This window comes from Perognathus longimembris, chromosome 14 (genome assembly GCF_023159225.1).
Source record: "Perognathus longimembris pacificus isolate PPM17 chromosome 14, ASM2315922v1, whole genome shotgun sequence".
In the NCBI taxonomy this organism is placed as follows: domain Eukaryota; kingdom Metazoa; phylum Chordata; class Mammalia; order Rodentia; family Heteromyidae; genus Perognathus; species Perognathus longimembris.
In genome coordinates this window covers 1,222,382-1,250,106 of record NC_063174.1, presented here as the reverse complement: position 1 = coordinate 1,250,106, position 27,725 = coordinate 1,222,382, and the positions used below count along the sequence as shown (strand labels likewise).

At 62.7% G+C, this 27,725-nt stretch overlaps 1 protein-coding gene across 1 annotated transcript; it reads left to right on the top strand.

The window, feature by feature from the left end:
* Positions 1–211: 211 nt before the first annotated feature.
* Positions 212–24,191, top strand: LOC125363465 (myosin-7). The gene is made up of 39 exons (XM_048362712.1): positions 212–233; positions 760–968; positions 1,240–1,383; positions 1,623–1,779; positions 2,065–2,092; positions 2,704–2,812; positions 2,934–3,026; positions 3,134–3,197; positions 3,583–3,681; positions 3,916–4,019; positions 4,789–4,927; positions 5,028–5,146; positions 5,266–5,415; positions 5,727–5,897; positions 6,659–6,968; positions 7,233–7,300; positions 7,752–7,839; positions 9,113–9,230; positions 9,358–9,481; positions 9,753–9,889; positions 11,565–11,820; positions 12,367–12,609; positions 12,723–12,899; positions 13,921–14,066; positions 14,420–14,510; positions 15,477–15,866; positions 16,035–16,161; positions 16,241–16,359; positions 17,433–17,629; positions 18,121–18,304; positions 18,525–18,690; positions 18,775–18,899; positions 19,471–19,779; positions 20,020–20,223; positions 21,580–21,705; positions 21,807–22,082; positions 23,153–23,248; positions 23,348–23,482; positions 24,056–24,191. The coding sequence occupies exons 2-39, from the start codon at positions 768–770 to the stop codon at positions 24,071–24,073; spliced, it is 5,808 nt and encodes a 1,935-aa protein (XP_048218669.1). The 5' UTR covers positions 212–233; positions 760–767; the 3' UTR covers positions 24,074–24,191.
* The last annotated feature ends 3,534 nt before the right edge of the window (positions 24,192–27,725 follow it).

Below are 27,725 nucleotides of genomic sequence, written 5' to 3'. Positions count from 1 at the left end.
ACAACAATGACGACCACTTCCAATTGTTTCCTCGCCGGAGGGGGAGGGGAGGCACTGTTTGTGCAGGGGGGGAGGGGGGGCCGGGGAAATGCTTTTAGTGACAACAGCCCTTTCTAAATCTGGCTAGGCACCGGGTGCGGGTGGGGGTGGGGGCCCCTGCTGTCCATATATACAGCCCAGGCCCGGCCTGGCTCTCAGCTCTCTCCTGCTGTTTCTTGCTTGGCTGCGCTCAGGTAGGGGCCGGCTGGAAGCCTCGCGGGGGGAGGGGGCTCCCCCAGGAGCAGCGAGCTTGCTTCGGGGCTTCGTGCAGAGCACAGGGCCCCGGTGAGCGCGCGGGGCCCGCGGGCACACGCGTGTGTGAGCCACGGGAATGGGGTGGCCCACGTGCTTCTGGGGAGGGGGAGCACATATCCAAGCCCGTGAGACCGGGATGCAGTGGTGGAGCGTGTGTGCACGTGTGTGTGCAAGCACACGAATGAGCCGGTGGTTCAAGAGGGGTAGGTGCCTTGCTACCGCAGATACAAACAAGCAGGGGACGTGCGATTGTCCTCGCGAGGCCTGAAGACAAGCAGGCCCTCTGCAGAGGGGAGAAGGAAAGCGTTTCTGGGGGTTCACAGACGCGCTGGGCGGGGGCCGGGCGCGCGTCCCTCCCCGGCCTGCTGGCTGGCGCCATGCTCCGTGCAGGGCTCCCCTGAAGGGGAGCGCCCCAAGAGGGGGGTCTTCTGAACAGTGGGCGGGCACGGACTCCCCCCCCCCCAGGTTCAACCATGGCGGACGCGGAGATGGCGGCGTTTGGGGCTGCCGCCCCCTTCCTGCGCAAGTCCGAGAAGGAGAGGCTGGAGGCCCAGACCAGGCCCTTCGACCTCAAGAAGGACGTCTTCGTGCCTGACGACAAAGAGGAGTTCGTCAAGGCCAAAATCGTGTCTCGGGAGGGTGGCAAAGTCACCGCGGAGACCGAGAGCGGCAAGGTGGGTGGCCGGGCGGGCGAGAGCGAGCGGGAGGCAGCGCAGACGCCCTGGGCACCCGGGGCGCGCCCGGAGGACACGCGCAGCCCCCCCCCCCCCGCCTCACACCGCGTGGTCTCTGTCTCCCTCCCTCGGGGGTTGCCAAGCCCCCCGAGGTCCTGCCCACTGCCCACACGCCGTCTGCGCTCTGTGAGACCCCAGTTCCCCCTCTGCTCTCCCCTGGCCCCCGGGGAGGGAGGAGGACCCACGCTGACGGGGGGAGAGGGCCCCGCAGACGGTGACGGTGAAGGAGGACCAGGTGATGCAGCAGAACCCGCCCAAGTTCGACAAGATCGAGGACATGGCGATGCTGACCTTCCTGCACGAGCCCGCGGTGCTGTTCAACCTCAAGGAGCGCTACGCCTCCTGGATGATCTACGTGAGTGGCTCCCTCAGCGACCCCCCCCCCGCCCCGACGGCGCCCCCGCCCCGACGGCGCCCCGACAGGGTGGCAGGCTGGCCCTCCGCAGCCTGGGCTGGGTGCTGACGCCCTGGGGGCTGCGTGACTCAGGAGGAGCACTCCCAGGGAGTCACCTTCTCCTCCTTCTTCCCCAGGGGGAACTTGCCACCCCTTCCCACACACCCCTGGCAATCCACTGTCCCTTTCCCATCCTCTAGACCTATTCGGGCCTCTTCTGCGTCACCGTCAACCCCTACAAGTGGCTGCCGGTGTACAACGCCGAGGTGGTGGCTGCCTACCGGGGCAAGAAGCGGAGCGAGGCCCCGCCGCACATCTTCTCCATCTCTGACAACGCTTACCAGTACATGCTGACAGGTGAGCCCGGCCCCCGGCAGGGCCCCCCGCAGGCCCGCCCCCCGCCCCGCGGGGACCCCCCATCCCGCCCCACAGGGACCCCCCACCCCGCAGGGCCCCCCCACCCCACCCCACAGGCCCGCCCCCCGCCCCGTGGGCCCCCCCACCCCGCCCCACAGGGCCCCCCCCGCCCCACAGGGCCCCCCACCCAGCCCCGCAGGGCCCCCCACCCCACCGGGCCCCCCCACCCCGCCCCGCAGGGCCCCCTCGGGCCTCCGCCCACCGCCTCTTCCCCTCTCTCTCCAGATCGCGAGAACCAGTCCATCCTCATCACGTGAGTACAACCACTGCCCTGTTTCCTTCTAGAACTCCCGCCCCCCTTCTCGCCCCCCCAGTCACACACCGGCAGCTACCCAGACGCCTAGACACACGCCTCTGTCCCGCGCCCCTCCTCCTCCACGCCCAGCTCCTCTTTCCTCTCGGATCTCTGTCCCGACCCTCATGTTTTCGGATGCTCGCTCTTCCTTCCACTCTCATCCGAGTCTTCTCCCCCCTCTTCTCTCCCTCACCTCCTCCTCTCCAACTCGTCACTCACCCCTCAGCCCCCTGTCTGTGTCACATCTCCTCCTGTCCCCTGAGCAGCGTTCCCGTTCTCCTGGCCCTCCCCACTCTTCGCTAAAGTAGCCCGGGTCTCCCCCCACTGACGCACCTCGACTCCCGAACACAATCCCAACCCCACCAACCGTGCCTCCCGGTAGCGTCCTCCGCGTGCTCTCTCTGGCCCCCGTGCGCGCAAAGGCTGCCCTGTTTGGGTGCCTGTTATCTGGCCACTCCTGGCTCAGGGCTCCCACCCGTGAGTATGGCAGACATTGTCTTCTCACTTGAGACTTGCGGGGCTTCGGCGGGGTTGCTTGCCGCTTAATCGGCCTCTGGCTCTACCAACAGTGGAGAATCCGGAGCTGGAAAGACTGTCAACACGAAGAGGGTCATCCAGTACTTTGCTGTGATCGCCGCCATCGGGGACCGCAGCAAGAAAGACCAGACCCCAGGCAAGGTAGGCCTGCTGCTGTCCAGGGCCGGCTCCTCGTGGAGGGAGGGGGAGGCCCCGTACCTGCCGGCTCCTCGTGGAGGGAGCGGGAGGCCCTCTCACCTGCCCGTCTTCTCGAACCCCACAGGGCACCCTGGAAGACCAGATCATCCAGGCCAACCCTGCGCTGGAGGCCTTTGGCAACGCCAAGACCGTTCGGAACGACAACTCCTCCCGCTTCGTGAGTGTTCTTTGTCCGCCGGCTTGGGACGTGGGCTGACTTAGGGTGGGCCTCCCGCGCGGTGAGCCTTCCTCTCCATTCACCGTCGCCTTCTTCCCTCTCTTCAGGGGAAATTTATTCGCATTCATTTTGGGGCGACTGGAAAGTTGGCGTCTGCAGACATAGAGACCTGTGAGTTCCATGAGCCTGCTGGGGCCTAGCTTGAACTCACCCTGTTCCGTATCATTTGACCTCAGCAATTCTCTTTTCCTCTCACTGGATCCCCCCCCCCCGCCCCCTGTGCCATTCTCTCCTCTCATCCTTTCTCCGTGTCTGCCTCTGAGTCTGTACATTTGTCTCTCTGAGACTTCCTTTGTCTCTCCATATCGACCCCCCGCACATCTGTATGTTTCTTGGGGTTTTCTCTGAGGTGACCTCTGTCCATCTCTGTGTGTGATCTAGCTCTGTCTACGTACTTAGTCTCTACCTCTACTTTTTACTTGCTACATTTCTTATTCATTTTCCTGTTACCTTGTACCAAAATATTAACATGCGTATCCTTTCCTTCTATCGGCAGACCTTCTGGAAAAATCCAGAGTTATTTTCCAGCTGAAATCAGAAAGAGATTATCATATTTTCTACCAAATCCTGTCTAACAAAAAGCCTGAGCTACTGGGTGAGTCAGAGCCACCAACTGAGCCAGCCATTTCCATGGCAACCAGATCCTTCTGCTTGTGGCTGGGTTCTGGTTGGCATGTCTGTCCCCGGCTTTATGGCGCTGCTAGGTTCAGTTCTGTGGGGCCTGAAGCAAGTGGACCCCGGTCCTGTGTCCTGCTGGGCCCAATGGGCTCTGGCTGGCAGGCCCATGAGCTGGGGCCCTGTCACCTCAGAACCGTGCTTCTCCCCTTAGACATGCTGCTGATCACCAACAACCCCTACGATTATGCATTCATCTCCCAAGGAGAGACCACCGTGGCCTCCATTGATGACTCTGAGGAGCTCATGGCCACGGATGTAAGTGGCGGAGGGGGCCGGGTGAAGGGCAGAGAGAAGTAAGATACCGGCTGTCTAATGCTTACAGTGTCACTGTGTTCCTGGAGGGCTAGAACGTACGCTGCGAGCAGGGTACGCTCGGACGTAAGCGGAGTGAGAGAGGACTAGCCTGTATTTGGTATTCAGCCAAGCCAGGCGGCACCAAACACCACGGACGGAGAGGCAGGCAGGACGAGAAATAAGGCATCATCCAAACAGAGGTGGGAGGGGGAGAGCTGCAAGGTGTCTAACCATGGGGCCGAGGTAGGCCGCAAGGTGGAGGCCAGACACAGCGGGGGCAGGAGAGCAGGTGCAGGGGCTGGAAGCCTGCGTGGACACGCGGGGCAGCTCCGGAAAACAGCGAGGCCCTCTGCCAGCAGGCGGGGCAGAGGCGGCCTCCTGCCCTTGCATCTTCCATCTTTGTTTTTGGGGTTCTCCCATGGGGTGTGGGGGCCTCAGAACCCACAAGGACTAAGGAGACTTAGTCTCCCCCATGTAGGGTGCTGGGGCTTGAGCTCGGGGCCTAGGTGCTGTCCTTCAGCTTTTCCACTCGAGGCTAGCACTCTAGCACTGCAGCCACGGCTCCGCTGCTGGCTTTCTGGCGGTGCGTTGGAGAGAAGAAGTCGCATGTGCGTTCCTGTCAGGTCTGGCTTTGAATCCCGATCCTCAGCTCTCAGCCTCCCGAGTAGCTAGGATGACAGACACGAGTCATTCTCCTTCTGGAATTCTCTGACATGGGGTCTGCCTACAGAGTGCCTTTGACGTGCTGGGCTTCACTCCAGAGGAGAAGAACTCCATCTACAAGCTGACCGGCGCCATCATGCACTTTGGAAACATGAAGTTCAAGCAGAAGCAGCGGGAGGAGCAGGCGGAGCCGGACGGCACGGAAGGTGAGGGGGGAGGGGGAGGGGGAACCAGCTGCCGCCCGGGCGACCGCAGCTGCGGGACAGCCATCCCCGCACCGACTTCACCGCTGGCGTCTCCTCCCAGAGGCTGACAAGTCCGCCTACCTCATGGGGCTGAACTCCGCCGACCTGCTCAAGGGGCTGTGCCACCCGCGGGTGAAAGTGGGCAACGAGTACGTCACCAAGGGGCAGAACGTCCAGCAGGTGGGCCGTCAGAAGATAAACGGGGGGGGGGGGCGCCATGGTAGCAGGGTGGCACTGGTGCCACACTCTTCCCAGCAGCCTTAGGATCGGAGTCTGTCCCCGCCTGTGTGTCCTCGCAGGTGTCCTACGCCATCGGCGCCCTGGCCAAGTCGGTGTACGAGAAGATGTTCAACTGGATGGTGACGCGCATCAACGCCACCCTGGAGACCAAGCAGCCGCGCCAGTACTTCATAGGCGTCCTGGACATCGCGGGCTTCGAGATCTTTGACGTGAGCGGGGAGCCCGGGGCGCGCGGAGGCACCCCCCCCCTCGCCCCTCGTTCAGTGGCCACCAGCCCGCGTGGGCCGGGCGGGGTCGTGGCGGAGGCGCGGGTCCTCGTGGGCCGGGCGGGGTCATGGCAGAGGCGCGGGTCCTCGTGGGCCGGGCGGGGTCGTGGCGGAGGCGCGGGTCCTCCCCGCCTCGGGGGAGCCCTCCCTCTGCTGCCCCGGCGCGGGGGGACACCAGACCCCAGGCCCAGGCCGTCCCCGGGCCCCTCAGCGCCCCCCCCCTCCTGACCTGCGGCCCCCCGTGTCCGCCACAGTTCAACAGCTTTGAGCAGCTGTGCATCAACTTCACCAACGAGAAGCTGCAGCAGTTCTTCAACCACCACATGTTCGTGCTGGAGCAGGAGGAGTACAAGAAGGAGGGCATCGAGTGGGAGTTCATCGACTTCGGCATGGACCTGCAGGCCTGCATCGACCTCATTGAGAAGGTGCCCACCCCCCCCCCCCGCATGCCCTGCCCCGACGCAGTGCCAGCCCTCCCCCCTCTGGGGAATGGGGTCCACGTAACAGACGTGGGGCTGAAGAATCCCCAGCCCTAGTTTGCAGAGCTCTGTGTTGTCCCGAGCATCCAAGATGGAGTGCTGACCTCTGAGTCTCCAGGAGCTTTAAGGAGGGGTTCGGGGGGGGGCACTGCCGGGGGAGTCCCGCCAGCAGGTGCACTGGCCCTGACTCTTAAGGGACGACGCATCTGTCACCCACGTGCCCGTCCCCCCAGAGCAGGGAGTGTGAAGGCCGTGCTGTGCAAAAGCACCAAGAGCAGCCACAGCCCTGGACTTCCCTTCCTGGACGGAGGCCCCTTCCTCACAAACACACTCCCGCCCCCCGGCCCTGCGGCCCCGCCTGCCTGACTGCCCCGGCCACTCAGAGGGCTGGGGTCCCGGGAGTGCGGCTCTCAGGCGGCCTGGGCAGAAACGTCCATGGGACGCCGACCTCCAGCTAACTCGCCAAAGGCCCGCGCGGAGGTGTGGCTCAAGCGATAGAGCACCGGTCTCCAGTGACAAGAGCAAAATGAGAGTTCAAGGCCCTGAGTTTAAGCCCTAGTACCCTCCCTCCCTCCCTCCCTCCCTCTCCTCCTCCCCCCCAACACAATCCTTAAGAGCTGAGTGGTTAACCCCTTGATCCCCGACAGTGGCTCGGGGCCTCGCCTGCCCGTTGGCAGCCCCTCAGCGATGCCCTCCCCCCCCCGCAGCCCATGGGCATCATGTCCATCCTGGAGGAGGAGTGCATGTTCCCCAAGGCCACCGACATGACCTTCAAGGCCAAGCTGTACGACAACCACCTGGGCAAGTCCAACAACTTCCAGAAGCCCCGCAACGTGAAGGGGAAGCAGGAAGCCCATTTCTCCCTGGTGCACTACGCCGGCACCGTGGACTACAACATCCTGGGCTGGCTGCAGAAGAACAAGGACCCTCTCAACGAGACCGTGGTGGGCCTGTACCAGAAGTCCTCCCTCAAGCTGCTCAGCAACCTGTTTGCCAACTATGCCGCGGCTGACGCGCGTAAGCAGAGCCGTGTCCTCGGGGTGCGAAGGGCAGGTTTCCTGTCACAGCCCCGAGGCAGATCGAGTCCCCTGCCGCCCCAAGTCCCTGCCAGCCCAATCCCAGGTGGACAGGCTCGGGGGGGGGGGGGCGGCGGGGAGCCACGGAGACAGGGACACCGAGGACCCGAGGGCCGGTGGGAGGCGATGGGAGGCTGTGGCTCTCCACCCCTCATCCCCATCCTCCCACGCGCCACGGAGGCTCCCACCGACTCCCTCTCCACAGCCGCTGACAAGGGCAAAGGCAAGGCCAAGAAAGGCTCGTCGTTCCAGACGGTGTCAGCCCTGCACAGGGTGAGTGCTCACCAACATGGCTCCCGACTCATTCTAGCTGCCCAGTTCCCACCCAGAAGTGGCGCTGCGGTTCAAGTGGTAGAGTACGAACTAGCCTCGAGCAAAGAAAGAAGCTCAGGGACAGTGCTCAGGCCCAGAGTTCAAGCCCCAGGACGAGCAAAAAGAAAAAATAGTAATAAGTTTCACAGACTTTCCTGCCCAGACGGCTTTGAAGGGTGCTTCTCGGTCGCAGCCACCTGAGTACCCGGGATTTGCAGGCATGAGCCACCAGCGCCCAGCTACTCCAGTCCGTTCTTGATCCTTCCACTCGCTGCCTTTCCTTTCCCTGCATCTCTTGGCTTCTAATCTGGTTCTCTGTCTTCTCGTTTCCTACCTGCCATCCGGCTTCTCTCTCCTCATCCCCGTCTCTTGTCCTTCTTTTTTATGCTCTGGCTTTTTTTTTCTGCCACAGGAAAATCTGAACAAGCTAATGACCAACTTGCGATCCACTCACCCCCACTTTGTACGCTGCATCATCCCCAATGAGACAAAGTCTCCAGGTAAGCCCGGGGCTCACACTAACGCACCCGTGCACACACACTGAGCTCCCAATGCACCCCTAGACACACACAGTGCCCCCCCGTCCCTGAGCTTCTTCTGCTCAAGGCAGCACTCTGCCACTGGAGCCACAGAGCCACTGTGGCCTTTCCTGAGTAGGGCATCGGAGATGACCGTGCCGCAGACTTTCCCGCCCTGGCTGTGATCCTCACGAACCCCAGATCTCAGCCTCCTGAGTAGCTGGGATTGGAGGTGTGAGCCACTGGCGCCCTACTATCTGTATTTGATCAGCAAGGAGATAGAGGCTCAGGGACCTGGTTTTAATTCTGGCTCGTGTGTGTGTGTGTGTGTGTGTGTGTGTGAGGGGGGGGTAGAGGAGAGAGAGTGTTTGTGTTTGTGTTTGTACTGGGAGTCGAATTCAGAGCCTGGGAGCTATCCCTTAGCTTTGTCACTGGACTGGAACTCTTCCACCTAAACTACATCTCCACTTTCAGCTTTTTGGTAGCTAATTGGAGATAAGAGTTCCACAGACTTTCCAGACTACACTGGCTTCAAACCTTGATCCTCAGAGGTCAGCTTCCTAAGTACCGAGGATTACAAGCCTGAGCTCCTGGCACCGGCTCTGGCTCTGATCTCGATCCGCTTAGTGGGCAAGTCACTTAACCCTACTGGCCTTAGCTTACAGAGCTGGCTGTATTCACCCTGAACACCACCACGTAAAATGAGAAACAAGAAAGCCTTCTAGGGGCTGGGGATATGGCCTAGTGGCAAGAGTGCTGGCCTCGTATACGTGAGGCCCTGGGTTCGATTCCCCTGTACCACGGCCAGAAGTGGTGCTGTGGCTCAAGTGGCAGAGTGCTAGCCTTGAGCACAAACTGTGGCTCCCGCTGGGCACCTGTGGCTCCCAGCCACTCAGGAGGCCGAGATCCGGCAATCAGCATTCCCAGCCGGCTACCCAGGAAAAACCCTAAGAGGATTATCTCTAAGTAAACACCAGGACGCTGGGAAGGAAGCTGTGGTACAGGTGGTAGAGGGCCAGCCTTGAACACAACACCTCCAGGATAGCACCAGGCTTCAGTTCAAGCCCAAGGACTAGCACGCGTGCGCGCACACACGCGCACACACACACGCACACACACACATGCACACACACACAGTGGCTATAAAAAAATAAAACAAGCAAACTAAGAAGTGCCAGAACCAGGATCAACCCCCAAACTTTTGACTGCCAGTTCAATGCCCCCCCCTCACTCCTCTCCTCCCCTCCTGCCGCAGGGGTGATGGACAACCCCCTGGTCATGCACCAGCTGCGCTGCAACGGCGTGCTGGAGGGCATCCGCATCTGCAGGAAGGGCTTCCCCAACCGCATCCTCTACGGGGACTTCCGGCAGAGGTGGGGGCCGGGGCTCCCCAGCCAGCGGGCTCAGGGGAGGGAGGCGGGGGGCGGCGGGTGCCCCGGAGGCTGGAGAGACGGGGCAGATGCCCGCGGCCCCGCCGACCCCAGGCCCTTCCCCGCCCAGGTATCGCATCCTGAACCCAGCCGCCATCCCCGAGGGGCAGTTCATCGACAGCAGGAAAGGCGCCGAGAAGCTGCTGGGCTCCCTGGACATCGACCACAACCAGTACAAGTTTGGCCACACCAAGGTGAGGAAAGTCGGGAGACAGACTACTGAAATCAAGAGGACCCGAATCTTCTCAAGACTCACCCTTGACCCTGTCGTCGTGGAGGTAGCCTCGAGCCGTGGCTACCCCTCCCCCAGCAAGCAGCCCTCCCCCCTCCCCCCTCCGGCTGCCAGCGGCCTCCTCGTCCTCTTTCTTCCCTGTAGTGCGGTCCTTCCTTCCTAAGGCAATCAATCCCCGGCCTCTTTTCCCTCCCGCCTTTTCCTAGTCACACCCAACACGCACCTTCCCGCAGGTGTTCTTCAAGGCGGGGCTGCTGGGGCTGCTGGAGGAGATGAGGGACGAGAGGCTGAGCCGAATCATCACTCGCATCCAGGCCCAAGCCCGCGGCGTGCTCTCCAGAATGGAGTTCAAGAAGTTGCTGGAACGCAGGTGGGAATCTCAGGGGAGGCTCCCAGCATCTCTGAGGACAGAAAGAGCGCACAGTAGAGCAGACAGAGACCAGTTCACGGGGCTCGTGTGGACAGAGGACAGTCCTCAGAGTGACAGGGGACCATCCTGAGAGTGACAGGGGACAGTCCTCAGAGCGACAGGGGACCGTCCTCAGAGCGACAGAGGACAGTCCTCAGAGCGACAGGGGACCGTCCTGAGAGTGAGAGGGACAGTCCTCAGAGTGACAGGGGACCGTCCTGAGAGTGACAGGGACCGTCCTCAGAGTGACAGGGGACCATCCTCCGAGTGACAGGGACAGCCCTCAGAGTGACAGGGACAGTCCTCAGAGTGACAGGGACAGTCCTCAGAGTGACAGGGGACCATCCTCAGAATGACAGGGACAGTCCTCAGAGTGACAGAGGACAGTCCTCAGAGCGACAGGGGACCATCCTGAGAGTGAGAGGGACAGTCCTCAGAGTGACAGGGACAGCCCTCAGAGTGACAGGGACAGCCCTCAGAGCGACAGGGGACTGTCCTGAGAGTGACAGGGGACAGCCCTCAGAGTGACAGGGGACCATCCTAACAGTGACAGGGACAGTCCTCAGAGTGACAGGGGACCGTCCTGAGAGTGACAGGGACAGTCCTGAGAGTGACAGGGGACCATCCTCCGAGTGACAGGGACAGCCCTCAGAGTGACAGGGACAGTCCTCCGAGTGACAGGGACAGCCCTCAGAGTGACAGGGACAGCCCTCAGAGTGACAGGGACAGTCCTCCGAGTGACAGGGACAGCCCTCAGAGTGACAGGGACAGTCCTCAGAGTGACAGGGGACCGTCCTGAGAGTGACAGGGACAGTCCTCAGAGTGACAGGGGACCGTCCTCAGAGTGACAGGGGACCATCCTAACAGTGACAGGGATAGTCCTCAGAGCGACAGGGGACCGTCCTCCGAGTGACAGGGACAGCCCTCAGAGCCACAGGGGACCGTCCTGAGAGTGACAGGGGACCGTCCTGAGAGTGACAGGGACAGCCCTCAGAGTGACAGGGGACAGTCCTCAGAGTGACAGGGGACTGTCCTGAGAGTGACAGGGGACTGTCCTGAGAGTGAGAGGGACAGTCCTCAGAGTGACAGGGACAGTCCTCAGAGTGACAGGGGACAGCCCTCAGAGCGACAGGGGACTGTCCTGAGAGTGACAGAGGACAGCCCTCAGAGTGACAGAGGACAGTCCTGAGAGTGACAGGGGACCGTCCTGAGAGTGACAGGGACAGCCCTCAGAGTGACAGGGACAGCCCTTAGAGTGACAGGGACAGTCCTCAGAGTGACAGGGGACCATCCTAACAGTGACAGGGACAGTCCTCAGAGCGACAGGGGACCGTCCTCCGAGTGACAGGGACAGCCCTCAGAGTGACAGGGACAGCCCTTAGAGTGACAGGGACAGCCCTCAGAGTGACAGGGACAGCCCTTAGAGTGACAGGGACAGTCCTCAGAGCGACAGGGGACCGTCCTAACAGTGACAAAGGACAGCCTTCAGAGCCACAGGGGACCGTCCTCCGAGCCACAGGGGTCTCAGGGAGACTGGAAGGGACGAGGGAAAGGAGGCACTGCCTGCGAGTCATGGCGTCAGGTGGAGAGGAGTCAGGAAGGCTCTCCTGACACTTCTCTCACTGGGCCCCTGCAGAGACTCCCTGCTGATTATCCAGTGGAACATCCGGGCCTTCATGGGCGTCAAGAACTGGCCGTGGATGAAGCTCTACTTCAAGATCAAGCCCCTGCTGAAGAGCGCGGAGACGGAGAAGGAGATGGCCACCATGAAGGAGGAGTTTGGGCGCATCAAGGATGCGCTCGAGAAGTCTGAGGCTCGCCGCAAGGAGCTGGAGGAAAAGATGGTGTCTCTGCTGCAGGAGAAGAACGACCTGCAGCTGCAAGTGCAGGCGGTGAGCCTGGGGGGGGGGGGGGGCCGTGGCGGGCCCTTCTGCCTCGTCGTCTTGTCCCCTCCAAGGCAGAGGATGCTGGGATCGCCGTCCCAGCAACCTCCACAGCGGTCCCCTCAGACAATGGAAATGCACCCACCGTCTTCCACCTGGACCCAACCCGGTCCACATTAGCCACGGCAGGACCTTGCCCAAATGACAAGTCACCGTCCCGCTGCAGCTCCGTCACCCCCAGGGCAGGAGTAAGGCGGCTGCTCTCCTTAGGTGGTAGCTACGCACGATGCCTGGCACCAGCAAGCCCCCTGGAGGAGAGGAGGGAAAAGGGTGAAATAAAAACCTCTCGCTCCCCTTCTCCCTCCTCCTTCCCCCGCAACGCTCCCTCCCGAGTCACACTGTCCTCCAGCTCTCCCGGTCCAGTCTTCCGAGGCTCCGCCGCCGAGAACACGCCGGAGCGCGTCTCCTGGGCGAGGGGGCTCGTCTCGCTCCGCCCGGCTGCAGGACGGTGACCTTGGCCTCTCGCTTACCTGCTCTCGGCCTCCTCCTCCTCAGGAGCAAGACAATCTCAACGACGCGGAGGAGCGCTGCGACCAGCTCATCAAGAACAAGATCCAGCTGGAGGCCAAGGTCAAGGAGATGACGGAGAGGATGGAGGACGAGGAGGAGATGAACGCGGAGCTCACCGCCAAGAAGCGCAAGCTGGAAGACGAGTGCTCCGAGCTCAAGAGGGACATCGACGACCTGGAGCTGACGCTGGCCAAGGTGGAGAAGGAGAAGCACGCAACTGAGAACAAGGTGAGGCCGGCCGCCTCCGCTCTAACCGGGCGTCCTAGGGATTCCACGCCAGAGCGTGGCGACCCCGTGTGGGGGAACGCCGATCCTCAACGTGGTGGGCTTCTGTTCTGCAGGTGAAGAACCTCACAGAGGAGATGGCTGGGCTGGATGAGATCATTGTCAGGCTGACCAAGGAGAAGAAAGCTCTGCAGGAGGCCCATCAGCAGGCTCTGGATGACCTGCAGGCGGAGGAGGACAAGGTCAACACCTTGACCAAAGCCAAGGTCAAGCTGGAGCAGCAGGTGGATGATGTGAGTAGCCTGGGTGACGGAGCCTAGGCGCACCGCAGCGCACCGCTCTGTGTTCAGCGGGGGGTGTGCGTGTGTGTGCATGTGGCCTGTGCACATGGTATTCGTTCTGTACACTCCTTCTCAAGAGGAATCTGGGGAATAGAAGCGTGGCGCTGTGATCCGTTCTGATTTGCGAGCCTCATCTCACTGATGTGGTCGATGATAGAGATGGACTTCTTATTCAATTTAGCATACACCCACATCTCTCTGCATTGGATTTAGAGGGTGTCTCATAAAAACTTGATACGTTTCTTGGGGAATTCAGTGAGAACTGTTGAAGGAAGATCTCTGCACTTCTACCATTTTAGGCATGATTCGTCCTGGGTGGCCCTCATTCCCTCAGATATGTATATTTCCATGGAATCACTTACGACTATGTATTGTAATTTTTGTTCCTGCCAGTCCTGGGGCTTGAACGGAGGGTCTGAGCACTGTCCCTTGGCTTCCTTACTCAAGACTGGCACTCTACCATTTGAGTCACATTTCCACTCTTGGCTTTTTGCTGGGTAATTATAGACAAGAGTCTTATGGATTTGTTATCTCGAGAAGGCTACGAACCTCAGCCCTCAGATCTCAGCCTCCTGAGTAGCTAGAGATAAGCCACTGGTGCCCAGCTCCATCAATATATTGTGATTATTTCAATATGTGACTCAGTCACAGGTCAGGAGCTTCCTTTAGCTGGGAACTTGAGTTTATTCCATTTTGTCTGTAGTGTCTACTGCAGAGCCTGGTCTCAGCAGGTGCTTAGAAAATGATGAATGAATGAATGTGGGATCTTATCCCACATCCATCCATTCATTCATTCCTCACGTACTCATCAACCAGTCCCTGTATGATGAGGATTCTCCGTGTCCCCTTCTGGAGAGGGGGTCCCACGCCGTAGACACTCTCCCAGGCTCCCCTTAGTGTGCAGCTGCTAAGCTACAAAGCCGCAAGGCGGGGCGCTTGCCCTCACGGCGCGGCCGCTGCTTCCATCCGGCAGCTGGAGGGGTCCCTGGAGCAGGAGAAGAAGGTGCGCATGGACCTGGAGCGGGCCAAGAGGAAGCTGGAGGGGGACCTGAAGCTGACGCAGGAGAGCATCATGGACCTGGAGAACGACAAGCAGCAGCTGGATGAGCGGCTCAAGAAGTACCGTCTCCCCCCGCCCCCCCCCCGTGGCCCCTCGCTCTCCCAAGCCCAGTCCCGTGCCCCGTGGCGACCGTACACGCTGACCCGAAACCCTCCTGCCGGGCAGTAACTCCACGCAGACGCTGCAAGTGCATGCCCAAGCTGGAGGCAAAGGTCTACGAAGGAAGAGGGCTGTCCTTCCCTGCCCCCCCCCACACACAACGCTCACATCCCTGCCTGACCGCCCTCCCTGAGTCTCTCAAGCCAGATTGCTTCCTGTCGGGGCCTCGGTAGGGATTAAAGTAGCAACCACCGGCAGGCTCTCTGGGAGGCCAACCGCTCTCTCATGTCCCCCTCTCCCTCTTTCTACACAGGAAAGACTTCGAGCTCAATGCACTCAATGCCAGGATTGAGGATGAACAGGCGCTGGGCATCCAGCTGCAGAAGAAGCTCAAAGAGCTCCAGGTCTGGGAGCCTAGATTGGGTGCCGTAGACCCCAGGCTGGTTCTCGGGCCCACGGAGCCCCTTGTTTCCAGCACATAAGGCCCCCAGCCTTGCAGGAGCCTACTAAGTGTCCATGAAGGAGACACAGACTTAGTGTAGTCGCCCCATGGAACACTCTAAGCAGGGCTGTATGAGCCAAGAGTCCCTGCAAAGGCCAGGTCGGGGGGGGAGGGTGGTCCTGGCTTCTTATCTCAGCTCTGCTTGAGTTGGGTGACTCTGGAGCCCCATCTGTTACCTGGCGAGTTTTCAGATCCCGTCAGCTCAGATAGACAGCTCTATGGTTCTCACCTCCAGAGCAAATATCGCCCTTGGCCTTTAGAAATCGGATCCGGCAGATTATTTTCTTATTGTTAACTTTTGCTATTGATTTTGCCATTAAACTTCTTAAGGTACACCAGAAAACACAAATCACTATGCTCCTTTTCAAGCACAGATTTTGACTGCTTTCCTTCCAATAAAGACGCTATGTAAGCCGGGTGCTGGTGGCTCGCGCCTGCCACCCTAGCTACTCAGGAGGCTGCAAGATCTGAGGATTGCAGTTCAAAGCCAGCTTGGGCAGGAAAGTCTATGAGAATCTTATCTCCAATGAGCCACCAGAAAACCATTGGTGGAGCTGGAGCTTAAAGCGGTAGAATGGCAGCCTTGAGCAAAAAAGTGTAGGGACAGCTCCAAGGCCCTGAGTTCAAGCCCCACAACCCACAAATAAATAAAAAGTACAGCGTGCGATTCTCCGGTCGACGGAAGACCGTTCAGCTGTTTAAGCCCCTTCCCCGGTGGGAATAGATAGGCGAGGTTGCTCTTTTACCCCTCTCTCCTCTGGTGGAAGTAAACTCACGGACTGCAGCAGTCTTCTAGGGCCCAGGGCGGGGGGGGGGTCCCCGAGGGGAGGAGCGGGGGACGGGTCCGAGCCCCGGTGTCGCCGCCCAGGCCCGCATCGAGGAGCTGGAGGAGGAGCTGGAGGCCGAGCGCACGGCCCGGGCCAAAGTGGAGAAGCTGCGCTCGGACCTGTCCCGGGAGCTGGAGGAGATCAGCGAGCGGCTGGAGGAGGCCGGCGGGGCCACCTCCGTGCAGATCGAGATGAACAAGAAGCGCGAGGCCGAGTTCCAGAAGATGAGGCGCGACCTGGAGGAGGCCACGCTGCAGCACGAGGCCACCGCCGCCGCCCTGCGCAAGAAGCACGCCGACAGCGTGGCGGAGCTGGGCGAGCAGATCGACAACCTGCAGCGCGTGAAGCAGAAGCTGGAGAAGGAGAAGAGCGAGTTCAAGCTGGAGCTGGACGACGTCACCTCCAACATGGAGCAGGTCATCAAGGCCAAGGTGGGCCCCGCCCGCCCCTCCTCTGCTGCCGCGGCGGGCTCCCCTCTGCTTTATTCTCTCCCCGCTCCCCTTCCCCTGCGAGGGCCTGCCATCCCCTCCTTCCTCCCAGGCCTCCCCCCCCCCCCCCCCCCCCCCCCGGCATGCACCACACCCTCCTCCCTTCCTCAGGCCAACCTGGAGAAGATGTGCCGCACCCTGGAAGACCAGATGAACGAGCACAGGAGCAAGGCCGAGGAGACCCAGCGCTCGGTCGCCGACCTGACCAGCCAGCGGGCCAAGCTGCAGACCGAGAACGGTGAGCTCTGGGCCCCCGCGGGGACGGGGGAGCACGCGGCTGACCCTCCGGAGCTGAGCTTGCCCCCCTGCCTCTCCAGGGGAGCTGTCTCGACAGCTGGATGAGAAGGAGGCGCTGATCTCCCAGCTCACCCGAGGCAAGCTCACCTACACCCAACAGCTGGAAGACCTCAAGCGGCAGCTGGAGGAAGAGGTCAAGGTGAGCCCCGCCCTTGAGCCGCCCGATGCAGGCAAGGGTTCCCCTGCATCCCTTCCTTTCCCAAGATGGAGGCTTACCGTCTAGCCGTTGCTCTCCAAGAAGTCCCTCCGAGTCCGTTCCCGGGTGGAGGCGCTCTGCTGTTCTGCTTTGGTCCCTGAGCGAGGCAGACAGAGAACGACCTAGGAAGGAAGGTTCTGGCCTTGGCCGGGCACGGGTATGGGGTACAGAGACTGCGCAAGCGGGTCCTGAGAGTAGCGGCGAAATCTGAGAAACAGAATGGAAGTAAACTGGAGCCTGCTCTTAGCACTTGGTGGAGCTCACAAACAGGTGAACTAACACGAGTTGGGGTTTTTTGTTTGTGTGTTTTGCTTTGTTTAATACCAGATCACTGGCCAGAGCCGTGGCTTCGCAGTAGCACAGCTGCCTCGATCGAAGCCCTGAATTTAAGCCTTAAAAACATAAATAAGATTTTAACATTTGGGGTGCGGCTGTAGCTCAGTGGTAGAGAAACTGCCTACCGCAAGTATGGCAACGTTTGAGAATAGTCTGCGTTTTGTGGCTTGGTGGTGGTGGTGGTGGTGGTGGTGGTGTGTGTGTGTGTGTGTCTGTGTGTGTGTGCGCGCACGCGTGCTCCACAGCTCTCCGTCTGGCTTTTTGCTGGTGAATTGGAGATATGAGTCTCACATAATTGCCTGCCCTGGTTGGCTTTGAATCGCGATCCTCAGACCTCAGCTTCCTAAGGAGCTAGGATTACAGGTGTGAGCCCCTGGCCTCTGGCTGGCTGGCTGGGTGCTTTTTTGGGGGGGGAGGAACTCCCCCTCTGTGAGCCTCAGTTTCCCCCATGTCAGTAGCAGTGATGCCCATGCCTGCTGGAGCCAGACGCGCAGGGCAGAGGCACCAAGCCCACGGAACTCCTCCAGCACCGCATTGGCAAGGCCACCCACCCACCCTCCCACCCCCAGGAGCCCTCCAGGTCCCCAGGGGCCTGAGGTGGCCCGCGGGAGGCGCCGACCCCCTTCCTCGGGGCCCGCGGGAGGCGCTGACCCCCGCTCCTCGGGCCCGGCTCCCCGCAGGCCAAGAACGCGCTGGCCCACGCGCTGCAGTCGGCCCGGCACGACTGCGACCTGCTGCGGGAGCAGTACGAGGAGGAGACGGAGGCCAAGGCCGAGCTGCAGCGCGCGCTGTCCAAGGCCAACTCGGAGGTGGCCCAGTGGAGGACCAAGTACGAGACGGACGCCATCCAGCGGACCGAGGAGCTGGAGGAGGCCAAGTGAGTGCCGGGCCGCAGGCCCCTGCCCCGGCCGCCCCTCCTCAGCCCCTGCCCGGCCCGCCCTGCTGCTACTCTCGGGGAAGCTTTTTGCTCGCATTATGTTTCTCATCCGAATATAAGACGAACAAAAGGTTTGTCTGAGGGCAGAGCGCTCCCAGCGGGGGCAGGGCGCTGGGGCGGGCCCGCCGGGCTCCCGACTTGGCAACCGAGAGCCCGGCCCGAAGCCGGGGGGCGGGGGGAGGGCGCTGCACGCCCCGCAAGGCACCCCGGCCCTCGCTCGCCCCCCCAGCCCTCCGCCTGCCCAGCCCTCAGCCCGCCCAGCCCTCAGCCCGTAGGGCCCGTCCTCGGGCTTCTCGGTGCTCTTGAAGTTCCGGGAGAGCCTTCAGAAAGGCTCACCCGCTTTCTCTTGTCCAAACCCACCTCCTCCGTCCCCCCCCCCCCGTCCTCCCCCCCCCCGTCCTCCGTCCCCCCCCCTACCCTCTCCCGGGCAGGAAGAAGCTGGCGCAGAGGCTGCAGGACGCCGAGGAGGCGGTGGAGGCCGTCAACGCCAAGTGCTCCTCGCTGGAGAAGACCAAGCACCGGCTGCAGAACGAGATCGAAGACCTGATGGTGGACGTGGAGCGCTCCAACGCCGCCGCCGCGGCCCTGGACAAGAAGCAGAGGAACTTTGACAAGGTGGGCCTGGGGGGTGGGCCTGGGGGAGGGGGAGCTGGGGGGGCCGGGGGGGGGGGCCGGAGGACCGGTGCAGGCGCCAGGCCAGAGCCGCCCTCCTTGCAGACGGGAGCAGGGCGGAGGCCGGGCCGGGGCCGGGGCCCAGGGCAGCCCCCGCAAGCTGGACGCACGCAGGGACTTGAGTGAGCTGTGACCCTTCCCCTCCACCCCACCCCCCCCCCAGATCCTGGCCGAGTGGAAGCAGAAATACGAAGAGTCCCAGTCGGAGCTGGAGTCATCCCAGAAGGAGGCCCGCTCGCTGAGCACGGAGCTCTTCAAGCTCAAGAACGCCTATGAGGAGTCTCTGGAGCACCTGGAGACCTTCAAGAGGGAGAACAAGAACCTGCAGGGTGGGTGCGGCCGCAGGGCGAGGTGGGGCCACCTGGGCCCGCCTGGGAACAGAGCTTTGAGCTTTCTGACCCTCCGACCCGCAGAGGAGATCTCGGACCTGACCGAGCAGCTGGGATCCAGCGGGAAGAGCATCCACGAGCTGGAGAAGATCCGCAAGCAGCTGGAGGCCGAGAAGATGGAGCTGCAGTCGGCCCTGGAGGAGGCAGAGGTGGCCGTGCAGGGCGGGGGGAGGAAACGAAGCCTGAGCCCTAAGTGCTTGCTCCTCCTCCTTTCTCCGTGTGCCTGTTCCGCTCACGGGTCCATCCCGGAGCCTGCCCGGCACTGGGCACCTGATCAGGCCCTGAAGAAGGATCCAGCTCCCTCATGCAAACAGTGCACCTACTGCATCCTTGACAAGTCCCTGTGTCTGCTTGCCCCCGCTTTCTGCCTCTGTGTGTGTGTGTGTGTGTGTGTGTGTGTGTGTGTGTGTGTGTGTACACTCGGTGCCTGATGGCCTGTGTTTCCATGGCAACACCCTTATCTTCATTTTCTCCTTTGTCTTCCGTGCTGACTCTGTGATGAGAGCCGGGGATAGCTTTTTATTAGACTTGATTTTTTGTGTTCCTTGGGCTTTCTCCTTGTTCTTCCTCTTGCTGTTTTTCTCACGGAGCCAGCCACTTTATACCATTCTCGAGCTCTCTGTGTCACCATGACTTCTGGACAGACACCCCCCCCCCGCCGCCCCCAGCTCCTTGCTCGGGCACCCCTCTGCTTCAATTCCCTCTCCCCACCCCTCCCAGGCCTCCCTGGAGCACGAGGAAGGCAAGATCCTCCGCGCGCAGCTCGAGTTCAACCAGATCAAGGCGGAGATGGAGCGCAAGCTGGCGGAGAAGGACGAGGAGATGGAGCAGGCCAAGCGCAACCACCTGCGCGCCGTGGAGTCGCTGCAGACCTCGCTGGACGCGGAGACGCGCAGCCGCAACGAGGCCCTGCGGGTGAAGAAGAAGATGGAGGGCGACCTCAACGAGATGGAGATCCAGCTCAGCCAGGCCAACCGCGTGGCCGCCGAGGCCCAGAAGCACCTGAAGATCGCGCAGGCCGCCCTGAAGGTACCGCAGGCCTGGACTCCCGGGAGGGACGGGAGTCGGCGCCACGTCCACCCGGGCTGCTGAGCCTCAGGACGCGGGAACCGTCCACCGTCGGCCCCCGGAGGACCGCGGCTCGGCGCGTCCCGGGCGGACGGGAGGACGGGGTCCCCCCCTCCCAGCGACCCGGGACTGGGCGGGGCGGGGAGGCCTCGGGGCGTGCGCGAGGTCGAGGCTTCCCTCCGCCGCCCTCGCGGCCCGCAGGACACCCAGCTGCAGCTGGACGACGCGGTCCGCGCCAACGACGACCTGAGGGAGAACGCCGCCATCGTGGAGCGGCGCAGCGCGCTGCTGCAGGCGGAGCTGGAGGAGCTGCGGGCCGTGGTGGAGCAGACCGAGCGCTCGCGGAAGCTGGCGGAGCAGGAGCTGATCGAGACCGGCGAGCGGGTGCAGCTGCTGCACGCCCAGGTGGGGCGGGGGAGGCCGAGGCCACCGGGCAGCCGGCGCGCGGCCCGGACGTTCTGGGGGGCGGCGGGGGGGGGGGGGGGGGGGGGGGGGGGCGGCGGGACGCAGACGATCGCGCCCCTCGGGTCAGCTCCCGTCGTGAGCGTCAGCTGCCGGGATCCGCACCTGGGGAGGGGGCTCTGCACCCCAACGCTAAACGCGTGCCGGGAGCGCGGAAGGCCGCGTTCTGTGAGTCAGCAGCCTCGACTGAGGAGACGGCCTCCAGCTCGCCGTGCAAAAGCGAGGCTTTAAGAGCTCAGAGACGCTCGCTGCATCTCCTTAGCAACTGGACTCTGGCTAGAACACCCTGTTCCGCAAGCTGCCCGCCCTGGGGAATGGCACTCCGCCGGGAGTGCGGTGAGCGCGAGCCCGTGTGGAAGGCGGCCCTGTAGCCTAGCATCCGCACAACTCCATCCGCTCGCCTTGTACCCTATTATTTAGCCCGATGCATTTTTCTCTAATTGTAATCATCTCCAGAATATTATTCCCTCTGTGTGTGTGTGTGTGTGTGAGTGTGTGTGCGCGCACGTGTGTGTGTGCTGGTGCTACTAGGGGTTGAATCCTGTGTGCTTGTAGTAGGTCCTGAGTGCTACCCCTCAGCTTTCTCCCTCAACACTGGCATTCTACCACTGGTGCCACAGCTCCACTTCCAGCTTTTTGGGGTTTAACTGGAAACAAGTATCTCACAGACTTATCAACCTGTCCAGATTGGCTTCAAACCAGGGTCCTGAAAGCTCAGCCTCCTAGTGGCTAGAATTACAGGCAGAAGCCACGGATGCCCAATCAAAAATATTACTCTTTAAAACTATTTTTTCCATATTCCCTATACAAAAACACATTACTAAAGGACACGGGCGTCACCCTGCAGATCTTCCGCTGTGGGGAGTCGCTCCTCAGAGCTGAATAAGTTCAGGTATAATGTCTAAAACATATCCACTTTCACAGGGAAAGGGAACCAGGTGCAAAACAATAAATGTCCTAAAAGTGGGGCTTGGTTTTGTGTGCGTCTGAATGGTGCTGGGGCTTGAACTCAAGGCCTCCGAGAACTCGCCTTTCTCCATCATAGCCGGCGCTCTATCGTTTGAGCCACGCCTCCAGCCCTGCTTTTTGCTGGGTGTTTTGGAGATGGAGACTTTTTCAAGCCTTCAGACCTCAGCCTTCTTAGTAGCTGAGATTACAGGTGTGAGCACCAGTGCCCAGCGGGGCTTGTTTTGAACACAGGGCTGCTTTCCATTCCTTCTAGATAACGATGTGGCCTGCGGTCACAGAGTAGGCACATTTGGTCATTTGCTCTCCCCCCCCACCCCCCCCCGCCCCCAGAACACCAGCCTCATCAACCAGAAGAAGAAGATGGACGCGGACCTGAGCCAGCTGCAGAGCGAGGTGGAGGAGGCGGTGCAGGAGTGCAGGAACGCCGAGGAGAAGGCCAAGAAGGCCATCACCGACGTGAGTCCCCCGCCGCCCGCCGGGGGCTCCCCGGGGCCGGGGGGCCGGGCGCCGGGGCCGCCACCCACGCCCGCGCCCCGCCCCCCGCCGTGCACCCACAGGCGGCCATGATGGCGGAGGAGCTGAAGAAGGAGCAGGACACCAGCGCGCACCTGGAGCGCATGAAGAAGAACATGGAGCAGACCATCAAGGACCTGCAGCACCGGCTGGACGAGGCGGAGCAGATCGCCCTGAAGGGCGGCAAGAAGCAGCTGCAGAAGCTGGAGGCGCGCGTGCGCGAGCTGGAGAACGAGCTGGAGGCCGAGCAGAAGCGCAACGCGGAGTCCGTCAAGGGCATGCGCAAGAGCGAGCGGCGCATCAAGGAGCTCACCTACCAGGTGCGGCCGGGCGGAGAGGCCCCCCCCCCCCACGGGGTCGAGAGCACCCCGGGGGCGGACGGAGCGCGCCGTGTCTCCTTTCACGTCCTCCGGGCCAGGGCTGGAGTGGCGCTGCTGGCTGCTCTCTCTAGTCCTGACCCCCCCACCCCCAGTGTCCCCAGACCCAGAGCTCAGCTCTGAGCCCTGGAAGCCCCGGCGTCTCACCTCACCCTGCTCCCCAGCTCCGGACAGAGCTCGCCCGTGGTTCCCCAGGAAGCGGATGTTTAGCAGCCTCATCCCAAAGACAACCAAAGATACGCCAGTGTCATTCAACAAAGCTCACAACTTCTCAGTTCCCCAGAGCAGAACAGACTCGAGCTTTTCATGCTGTGTTCTAGACTCAGAGTCTCGATTAGAACCTGTGTGTGCTCCAATCCAGCCTGTCACCTCCCACTGAGTGCACTCTGTCCGTCCCCCAGATCAAGTCGATGTCACCTGCCCCACACTCCCGGGGGGATCCTGGGCTTCTGAGCAGGACCTCAGTCCTCGCGGGCCCCGGGACTCCCCCGTGCCGGCTTCTGCCCAGTACACGTAGACGCCGCCTTGCATAATCCCAGGAACCCCTTCGGCAGCTGCGGTTCGCTCCTGGCACGTGGTACAGGAGAGACGCACCTCTTTTCAAAATAAGAAAGTAGGAGAATGAGAGCGCTCAGTGAGAACCAGACAGTCGACTTAGTCCAGCGTGTTGCACTCGAGTAAAGAAGGCGAGAGGTGCTGGGTGCCGCTGGCACGCACCTGTCATCCTAGCCACTCAGGAGGCTGAGATCTGAGGATCGCCGTTCAAAGCCCGCCCGGGCAGGGAAGTCCCAGGAGACTCATCTCCAACTGGCACCCCAAGAGCTGCAGGGGGAGCCGTGGCTCAAGTGGCAGAGTGCTAGGCCTGAGCACAAAAGCTCTGGGACAGCGCCCAGGCCCCGAGCTGCCGCCCCAGGCCCGCCCAGGAAGCAGAAAAGAGGATGAGGATGATGATAAGAAGTTGGGGGAAATGGCTGCCTCCTCTGACTCACTTCTGTCCTCCCTCTGACCTCCAGACTGAAGAGGACCGGAAGAACCTGCTGCGGCTGCAGGACCTGGTGGACAAGCTGCAGCTGAAGGTCAAGGCCTACAAGCGCCAGGCGGAGGAGGCGGTGAGTGACCTTGACCTTGCGGAGGGACACAGGCGGGGGAGGCCCAGGGGCCGCTGGCTCTCACCTCACGGTCCCTCCATCCCCCCCTGCCCCCCGCAGGAGGAGCAGGCCAACACCAACCTGTCCAAGTTCCGGAAGGTGCAGCACGAGCTGGACGAGGCGGAGGAGCGGGCGGACATCGCCGAGTCCCAGGTCAACAAGCTGCGCGCCAAGAGCCGCGACATCGGCGCCAAGGTGGGTCCTTCCCCGTCCCCCTCCCCCGTCCCCCTCCCCCCCACCCCCCCTCCCCGGCAGGCAGAGCCGCCGCCTGGGCTCACGCAGCCCGCTCTCACGCCGAGGGGCTCCGTTTCTTCTGTTCCCCATCCCAACCACTAAGCCCCAGAAGCCAAGGCCGTGAGGTGGGCCCTGATCTCTACGAGTCTTCCTGGCTTTCACCGATTGTGAGTCCCGGGAAGACCAAAATCACATTGTAAGACCCTGATTGATAGGCGCTCATCATAGCCCAGATTTTTTCCTACTTCCCCGCTCACTAATCTTGCGACTCAGACGTCAGATGGGCTATTCCAGGGGACCCCCCCCCCCGCCCCGCACCTTCAGCCATCAGGCAGCTTCCCTCGGGGTCCACCTCACTAGACCTTTCTTCCGTCCCCCTCCACACCGGCTGCACCATCTCCATCCCCCCGGGGGCCTTCCTTCAAGCCGCAGGGGAGTCCCCCCCCCCAGGTACCCCATCACCGGTCTTCCGGGCCCTGCTCCTATCACACCTTTCTCTCCAGAGCTAACTTGGGCACTGTTTTCCTTCTAAAGGGCTTGAATGAGGAGTAGCTGGGCCACCCATCGATCCGCCCAGCCCGGAGGTTGCCATGGAGACGTCCAAGCTGACGCCTGTGTAACAGCCCCTCGGTGGGGGGAAGCAGAATAAAGTCATTTTCCTTGAAGCCGAGAGCCTGCCTCTGAACTTTCATTCGCCGCACTGCCCGTCCTAGGAGTGGGTCTTCGGGTTGGAAAATGGGGCTCCAGAAGAGGCTTCCAAGGCCAGACGGAAAGGCCTCCCCGGGAACCCTGTGAGGACAGAGTCCTCCGGGGACCAGCACTGGCCAGTGGGTCCCTCCGCCAATGCAGCAAGCAGTGACACCTCCTGCTCCAGCCCCCTTCCTGCCCCAGCCCCCTCCCTGCCCCAGCACTTAGGGAAAGAGATGCTCTAGGACCCCCTACCGCTTGCCTAGGGTCCCCGGAGCTCAGGTACTGGAGACCTACGTCCCAATGGGTCCTGCTACACGCGAATGGGCTCAGGGTGTAGCAGATGACCCGTGCCCTGTGGCCCCACAAAGCCCGCCGGCGAGGCAGCTGAGGCAATGGCTCCCTAAGCTCCAGCCTAGGTGGGGTCCAAGAGGACACAAGAAGCACAGCCGGGGTCCCGTGCCCTTCCCAGAGTGGTTACCCCGCAGGCCAGGCCCTTGCCCACCCGGCCCGGGAAGGCCGGTCCCCTTAGCCCTCCCTCCTCCCTTCCTCCTCCTTTCCTTCCCGGGCCCAGCCCCTTGGCCCCAGGTGCCTCAGTCTCCCCCTTCACTTCCCCCCTCGCAGCTTCCATTTCCGAGGCCTTCCCCCCCCACTGCGGCGGCTGGCGATGGGGTTCTCTGGCTCAAGGGGAGGCAGGCAGAGGAGGGGCTGCCGGGACTCAGAACAGAGGGAGAAATGGGGCCCGGGACCGCCCAGGGGCACGGGAAGGAGCAAGTTCCTCCCCAACTCAGCAAGCCCGGTGCCACCTTGCACTTCTGCCAGAGCGGGGCTTGGGGTAGGTCTGGGGCTCCCAGCCCCCCCCCCCCAAGGCACCTAGTGTAGCCCTGCTTGAGCCCTGGCTTGAATCTCCCCCCAGCCTCTCTCCCTTACCCCCCCCCCCACATTCACGCACAGCCCAGCTCCTGCTACACGAAGGAAGGAAGGGACTTAGTATGAAGAAGAGCAGAGGAAGGGAGAAGTAACGAAGTAGCCCAGGGACGGGGTGAGCAGAAGACACACAGAGCCAACAGGCAAGATGGGGGGCACAGAAGGCTGCGGGAATAGAGCCCACCCCCCTCCCAGGCTCCGCCTCACTCCGCCGTCTCTTCTCCCTCCTAGGACTATGTCTCTGCCTAGGAACACACTTGAAGGGCAACGAGGAGATGCACAGAAAAAAGGGAGGACCCAGCTGAAGCGGGAGATGCGTAGAGAAGCCCGAGGAACTTAAGCGATCAGAGCCAAAGGGCCAGCTAGGACCGGACGCGGGGCCAGGCGAGAGGCGGGCGGCGGGGCCGAGTCTCCGCGGGGCCAGGCGAGAGGCGGGCGGCGGGGCCGAGTCTCCGCGGGGTGGGGGCACGGAGAAGAAAGCAAGGCGCTTTGGTAGAGATGGCGGAGAGCTAATTGGGATGGCAGAGGCCCAGGGCCGGGGAAGCTAAGGATCAGAGAGGCTGGAGAGAAGCGCCTGGGTACGCCGTGGGGACGGAGACCAGCCAGGGAGAGAGCAAGTCAGAGAAGCGAGCAGGCCGAGATGCGCAGACGCGGGGCCAGGCTAAGAGGTCAAGTCAGAGCGGCGGGCACCCTGGGACGCGTCAACGCGCGGCCGGGCAGGACTGTGAGACAGGGGCACGGGAAGGAGCACGTCCCTCCCCGGGGAGAAGAGAAGACCTCCGCGGGGACAGAGACGCGGGGAGCTGGGCGGGAGGGGAGCGGGCTGCGCCTCACGTCCCCCTCACCTGCGGCTGAGGCGTCCGCGCCGGCGTGGCCGTCCCGTCCGTCCCGTCCGTCCCGTCCGTCCAGCGCCCCATCCTCCAGGCGCTCAGGCAAACGCGGCGCTGGTTCGAGAGGCATCTGCGGAAGGATGGCGCGCGCCTGTGAGAGCCCGGGAGAGGAGGGCTGGGGAAGGAAGAGGAGGGGAGGGCAGACCGGGCCAGACGGGGCAGAGCCCAGGACCGCGCTCTTCTTCCCATAGGAGACGGGGGAACTGGCGCTCACCCCCCCCCCCACATTCTACCAAGTTTGGCCTGTCGGGTGCTCTGGGTCCCCTGAGGCCAGAGCCTGGTCTTCGTCACCTGGCCCCGACCCAGCCTGACCTGCTGTTCCCAGCCCCTTATCATGTCCCAGGGCTTTGGAAACTGGGCGCGGGGCCATGGGTTAGCCCCTTCCCACCTCGCACCCGGGGCCCTTGAGCGGCCTCGAGGGGCCCAGCTGGGGACAAGCGGCTTACACCTCCGGGGTGACCGTGGAGGCTGTGCACCTCCAGGAGATCGGGGGGCAGGGGGTCCACGCGGATCCTCTCAAGGGCATTGAACATGGAATGGAAATGCCCTGGGGAGAGACGGGGGTGCTGGGACGTGACCTGGGGGGTCGATGACCTTGGGGCACGCCCACACGTCGTGGAGACGCCGGCACGGAGCCTGACCCTCGCCTGCCCTGCCCCCTTCCCCGCTCCTGAGCTATCTTGAGAGGTGACGGTTGACGGGGTGGGATGGGGAGGCAGGAGTGCTCCCGGGCGGGAGGGCGTGGGGGACGCAGAGCACGGGGGGGGGGGGGGGGGGACTGGCTTTGCTCTCTGAACACGGAGTCCCCTTCGTCACCACAGGCCTGGCCTGTGAAGACCCGACGCCGACGACCTCTGAGAGGTCACAGCCCTGGAGGAGGGGGAGGGGCCGACAGGGCCCGGATGCCTGAGGAAACCTTGGAGAGGGGTATGGGGGGGGGGGGGCGGGGTGAGCCCCGGGAGGGCTGGAAGGGGACAGCACAGCTCTACCTGAGCGGGAGGCCGCGGGCACTGCCCTGCCCCGCGGAACGCGCAGCCGGGGCCCAGCTGGTGCAAATCCTCTCGCAGCCCGGCGCCGTCGGGGGGGCTCCCCCCGCCGCCCCCGCCGTCCTCCCTCGGGCCCCGGGCTTAACCCTCCTTGCTTCTTTGCCCCCCACCGGGTGGCCCCGGGAGAATAGAAACGTATGCGTGCAGACGTGGGCGCCTCAAAGTCAGCGGGGAAATCCGTAAGCTTAGCTGAGCCCAGTGTCTGGCGGAACACGGACGTGGACACGTGGCCAAGTCGAGCGCGTGCGTGACGGGACCGGGCCGGGCAGGCAGCGCGAAGCCTCCCCGCCGCTTCCGGAGGTCGGATGACAGCCGCTGGGTGGGGAATGATCAGGAGGGGGACCGTCTCCCGTGCCGGCTTAGTCCCCAAGTCTCCGGGAAGACGCGTGCCAAGAGACAGAGAACAGAAGCCACGGCCCGCACCTGTGCAGCGTGAAATCCTCCGCGTCCCGGCGCTGGACGGGGGGGGGGGGGGATGGTTCCCCGGCCTCCTGACTGCAGCCCCCCCCCAGGGCTGCTCCCCGCCAGGGCTGGGTGAGGCCGGAGGCGGGGGAGGGAGCCCGGGAGGGGAGCGGGGGACGAGCCCTTGGCCCGCAGGAGAAGGTGACCCTCGCCCAGTGTGCTCGACTCACCCCCCAGATTAAAAATAACTGG